The sequence below is a fragment of the Petaurus breviceps genome, unplaced genomic scaffold (assembly GCF_028583685.1).
Source record: "Petaurus breviceps papuanus isolate PSGF00001 unplaced genomic scaffold, PetGlider_PUasm1.0 90760, whole genome shotgun sequence".
Classification (NCBI taxonomy): Eukaryota; Metazoa; Chordata; class Mammalia; order Diprotodontia; family Petauridae; genus Petaurus; species Petaurus breviceps.
The window spans coordinates 9,446,839-9,451,923 of NW_027187338.1; the positions used below are offsets into that span (position 1 = coordinate 9,446,839).

The 5,085-nt window shown below is 50.4% G+C and overlaps 1 protein-coding gene across 1 annotated transcript; it reads left to right on the forward strand.

Moving 5' to 3' along the window:
- The first annotated feature begins 1,105 nt into the window (after positions 1 to 1,105).
- On the forward strand, positions 1,106 to 4,040 carry FAM167B (family with sequence similarity 167 member B). The gene is made up of 2 exons (XM_069068092.1): positions 1,106 to 1,459; positions 2,321 to 4,040. Exons 1-2 carry the CDS (start codon positions 1,196 to 1,198, stop codon positions 2,594 to 2,596), a joined length of 540 nt encoding a protein of 179 aa, XP_068924193.1. The 5' UTR covers positions 1,106 to 1,195; the 3' UTR covers positions 2,597 to 4,040.
- The last annotated feature ends 1,045 nt before the right edge of the window (positions 4,041 to 5,085 follow it).

Below are 5,085 nucleotides of genomic sequence, written 5' to 3' on the forward strand. Positions count from 1 at the left end.
TGTATGATCTTTTCCTGGTTTTGATTACTTCCCTTTGCATCAGTTCACACATGCCTTCCCATGTTTCTTTGAATTCCTCATATTCCTTGTTTTTTACAGGGTGATGATGTTCTGTTACATTCATATGCCACAGTTTGTTCAACCCCCTCCCCCCCCATGAGTAGGCACATCCTGTTTGTTTTGCCATTAGCTGGTCCTAGGTTCTTAGGACAGTCCCCTCCCCCTCTGCTCCTCAGTCTCCTCTCTGAAGTGACACAAATGGTCTCTAAGGTCCTTCCCAGGATTTAAATTAAGTCCCTTCTGTTGGGTGCTCTCAGGGCCACCTTAAATGCCCACGGTATCTGTCAGCTTCTCTGGTGGTCATCGGTTAAGGAGCGCCCCCTGGGGGCAGTTGACTCTTCACTTAAGTGCCCTGGTCCTTGGTGCCTAGGATACCAAAGGGGAGCCCACCTTGAAGCCTCTCCAGGAGTTTCCCAAGGCTCAGATCCTATCTCCTCCTAGAATTGCATCTTAGACATCTACTCTGAGTATCCCAACCCAACCAGCACCTCTTACTGCCTCTCTCCAAGCTGGGATCCCATATATTTATGTCCTCCCCCCAGGCTGGGACCCTATAAGCCTTCACAGCCTGTCTTTCTTCTCTAGCCTAGGAACTCACATTCTGCCTCCATCAAGTCTGGGATACTATCTCTGTGATCCCCAGTCTGGTGTTCTGAACTCTCTACTCCCTCATTGGGATCTAATACTCTGCTACCTTCCAGTCTGGGACTCCTCATTCTGCCCTCTGATCTAGCTTGGGACCCCACACTCTGCCCATGCCTCAAGCTGAGGTTTGGAGATATCTGCCTCATTGGCATCCACTCAGTCTGGTTGGGAGAGGTGGAGAGCCAATGTCCCCAACAGCTCCCTGGCCCTGGAGAAGTTTCCTTTCAGAGAAGAGGGTGTCTCCTTTTGGGCAGAGACAATTAAATTTGACCCTGAGGCCAGAGAAATTGAAATCCTGCTCCCCCCTCCAACTCCCCATCCCTTTCCTCTGGGGGTCACGTGAGTTCCCATTATTATAGGATTCCAGGGAAATAAGCCACACACTCAATCTTACACACTCACCTCCTACTTTGGCATACTTATCCATCTGCCCTTCAACACAGGGACAAACACATCACACCTCTCTGGTCCCACTAAAGCTGCTATCACCATGTCTCTGGGGTCCCTGGCATTTAGGGCCCTGGGTGAGGAGGAAGAACAAGAGGATTCAGAGACCCTGGACAGCTTGAAGGCACTCACTGCCAAATTAAAGCTACAGACCAGAAGGCCCTCATACCTCGAGTGGACAGCCAGGGTCCAAAGCCAAGCCTGGGGCCAAGGCCATGCCAGGGCTGAACTGCAGCAACCGGATCCTGGGGCCATCTGTGGTTTTCACACTCTGGATGATGCCCTTCAGTGGCTCAGAGAGGAGCTGGTAAGTCTGGGGTGTGGTCAGTCTGGGTAGAGAAGAGTAGCATTAATTCACTGTCAGGGAGCCCCCATCTAAGGGAGAAATGCTTGGAGGGAAGCCCCAGACTAAGGAGGAGAATGCAGCCTTGCCCTTAGGGAGTCCCAGTTTCTGGAAGCCCCTTTCCGGGCAGACAGTATGGGGTAGCATATGTGAAAAATACTGGCTTTTGAGTTAGAGACCCTAGTTCAAATCTCTTCCCCTGTCGGATCTTGGGCAAATCACCTCACCACCCTGGGTCTCAGTTTCCTTACCTGTCAAGTGAGGTACTGAATGATCTCTAAGTATCTCTTCCCTCTCTCTGGTCTGTGATCTGAAGTTCCCTGTGAACTTAAAAGAGGCTAAGGTCTGGGTTCGGTGGAGGTAAGGAGAGAGAAGACCTTGTCCTCAATTGTGCAATATTCGATGAAAAGAACAGGGCTCCCCGTCCCCCCAGTCTGGTTCCTTGCACACAGTAGGTCCTATTGATAAATGAGCCCCTGAGTTCATTCAAAAGGCTGGGAAATAGCACTATTAGTTGGAAGATGGGTCCCAGGACCAACCACTCCCCTCCCCGACAGTGAGGAAGTGCTTTGTAAATCCTCCAAGGCCATAAGTGATGGGAGTTATTATTATCTTTCCTGGAAGAGGAGGAAGAGGAGAAGAGAGGGTGGAGCTGGGCTTGAGAGGAAGGAGGAGCCAGGAAAGGCTGAGCTGGATGGAGGGGATTTCAGGGTCACAGAATGTTTGTGCTTCAAGGGGCTGGCAAGTTGCCTAGACACAGGATGGAGATGGGGGGAGAGACACCTCTGCCCACAGCATCCCCAGCCTGGATCATTTGCTCCCCAGAGGCAGATGCAGGCCCAGGACCGAGAGCTGGCTGGGCAGCTATTGCGCCTCCGGTCCCGAATGCACCAGTTAAAGGTGGAACAGATCTGCAGGCAGCACCAGGAGCTGTTGGACGATGCTGAGCTGGAGGCTGAGGCTGAGGGCCTGGGCTTCGGAGAGGCCGAAGAGCTGCTGAGCCCTGGCTCCCTCCGGCCCACTCGCCTCCTGGCTCCTCCACTCAGGGACATCGGCCTCACCAGGATGAACATCAATGCCCGTCGGTTCACCCTCTGCTGAGCAGGCAGGCCCTGCTGTGGACAGCTGAGCCTCTTCTACTCTCCCACAGGGAGTCTGATTCCAAACCTTGCTGCTTTACTGCCCCCAGCCTGAGGGATGCAGTTACCCCTGGGCACAGAGGGACTGCCTAGAGGGAGGGAGAGAGCTGTTCAAGGCCACGTGTGGCCTTCTAGGTCCTTAAGGTCAGCCCTTTAACTGAGTCCAAGCTTTACAGAACAAATCCTTTTATTAAGGGAATTTGCTCTGTGAAGTTTGGATTCTGTCAAAGGGCTGCACTTGAGGACCTAGAGGGCAGCAAGTAGCCTTGAGGCTGCAGGTTCCCCACCCCTAACCTAGATAAAGGAGTGCCCTCAGCTTGGGGTGGGAACATTCACACTTTCTCAGGCCTTCCAATAAACTTCTTCCCAGCCTGCAAACTGCCTCCCCTAGCTTGGTCTCCTACTGCTATGCTATTACCTTGTCATGGCAGGAGAGATAGAGGACACCAGGTGTGCATGTTTCTGAGGGAGGAAAACATGTCTCTGACCCAGAAGCCCCTCTTTCATTTAGATCTGTGTCTGTTCTTTCTCTTGCCATCTGGTTTTTGGTTTTTGGTTCTGTGTGTATGTGGCTGTCTGTTTCTCAGTCTCAGTGTATTTCTATCTCTGGAACTCCTCTCTCTCTTTCTCTTCTCCTCCCCCCCCTCTTTTTTTCTCCTCTTTCTCTTCTCTCTTCCCCTCTTCTTCTCTCTCTCTCTGCCTCCCCCTTCTGTTTTTCCTTTTGTACATATATCTCTAGTCTCCATTTTTGTCTCTCTGTCTCTCTCCCTCTGTAACTTTTGTTTCTGTTCTTCACCTCTCTTTGTCTGACTTTCCGTCTTGGGCTTCCTTTCCCTCCCCCATTTCCTGCCCCCTCACCCGCCTCAGTTGAGGTGAGCAGAACCAGCATCAGTTTCCACCTTTCAAACCCCAACAATATATCTGTGGCATCCTCCTCTGCTGTCCCCACCCCCTCCCCTTTCCTCATAGCTTGGCTCAAGGTGAAGGGGTGGGAGCTGTTTGTCTCACAGGAATGGGTCACTGTAGCTTGGTTTAGCCCTGGCAGGGTTCATTGGGTCCATCTTCTGTCAGCAGTGAACCTAGATGGGGCACATCTTTCCCACAACATTGCCAGTGTTCACTTGGCATCACCAAAAGAAAGCCAGTGCTGAAAGGACCCTGAGGGACCATCTAGTCTGAAGGAGGTAGGGTGATACAGTGGAAAGTGTGTGGATTTTGGAATCAGAGGACCTGGGTTCAAATTCTACCTCTGCCACTATTACTTGTACAAGTCATTAAATTCCTCTGGCTTTATTTGATTGTAAGCTCCTAGAAGGCAAAGGCTGTCTTTTGTTTCTTTTTAAGTCCCCAATGCTTAGCACAATGTCTGGCATACAGTAGGTGATTAATAAATGTTTATTGAGTGACTTACTGTTTCCTCATCTTTGAAATGAATGGTTTGGGCTAGATGGCCCCTGTGGTCTTTCATCTCTAAATCTGTGATTTCTGTTTCCTTTATCTTGCAGAGATGGAAATGGAAACTCCAAGATGAGAGATCACATAGCAAGCCAATGGCAAATTAGTCTATGTGGAGAAGGGGGTGGAGATGGAGGGGAAGATTACTTCCCTTTGGGAGGCATCCCTCACCCCTTACCCCATTCAGCCCATATACTCCCCATGGCCTCTTCACAGAACTCCAGACTTTTCATTCTGAAAAAGGTCCTTAGGGATCATCTTAACCTGTTGTCACTAGACTACCAAGGGACACATGACTAGATTTTTCCCAGGGGAAGGGGGGGAGGGGGTCCATGAATTTGGATGGGAAAGAACCATCTTTATTTTTACTACCCTCTAAGTGAAATTTAACATTTCCTTCAATGATGATTAAAAAAGCAAATTCTGAGAAGGCGTCCATAGGTTTTACTAGTCTTCCAAAGAGGTCCATGGCACAAAAAAAATGCTAAGAAGCCCTGATCTAATCCAACCAGATCATTTTATAGAAGAGAAGACAGCCCCAGAGAAGGGAAGTGACTTACCCAAAGTCACACAGCTAACAAGTAATAGAGACAGGACTGCAACCTGGATTCTGATTCCAAATCTAGGGTGATTTCTACTTCAGCATCAAATATTCTCTATGGTATGTCACCTTCTTTCCCCACACACAGATATTAGGAATTCCCTGGGACCCCCTGTGACCACAGCTCCCTACTACCAGGCTCCTAGATGTTGGGAGGGGCGTGGCTGGCACTGTTGTTTTTGGCTTGTGGTTGAGGGAGGGCCTGACTGGGTTCTGGGGTTGGCTGCCGCCTTTCTCACTCACTCTCTCAAGAGGAGGCAGGAAGTTGGGGTTGGACGTGGGTTGGGTGCTGAGAAGGCAAATTGAGGCATAGACAGGAGCTGGGAGCCTCATCCATCCTCTGGGTGGTGATGGAGCCACTGGACCAGAAGGATCATGTGAACCAGGCTCAGTGA

Excerpts from the sequence above, each read along its gene's own strand:
- FAM167B (XM_069068092.1), top strand. The coding sequence starts at position 1,196 with ATGTCTCTGGGGTCCCTGGCATTTAGGGCCCTGGGTGAGGAGGAAGAA. Across the intron at positions 1,460-2,320 it reads AGTGGCTCAGAGAGGAGCTG|AGGCAGATGCAGGCCCAGGA; the intron begins GTAAGTCTGGGG and ends TTTGCTCCCCAG.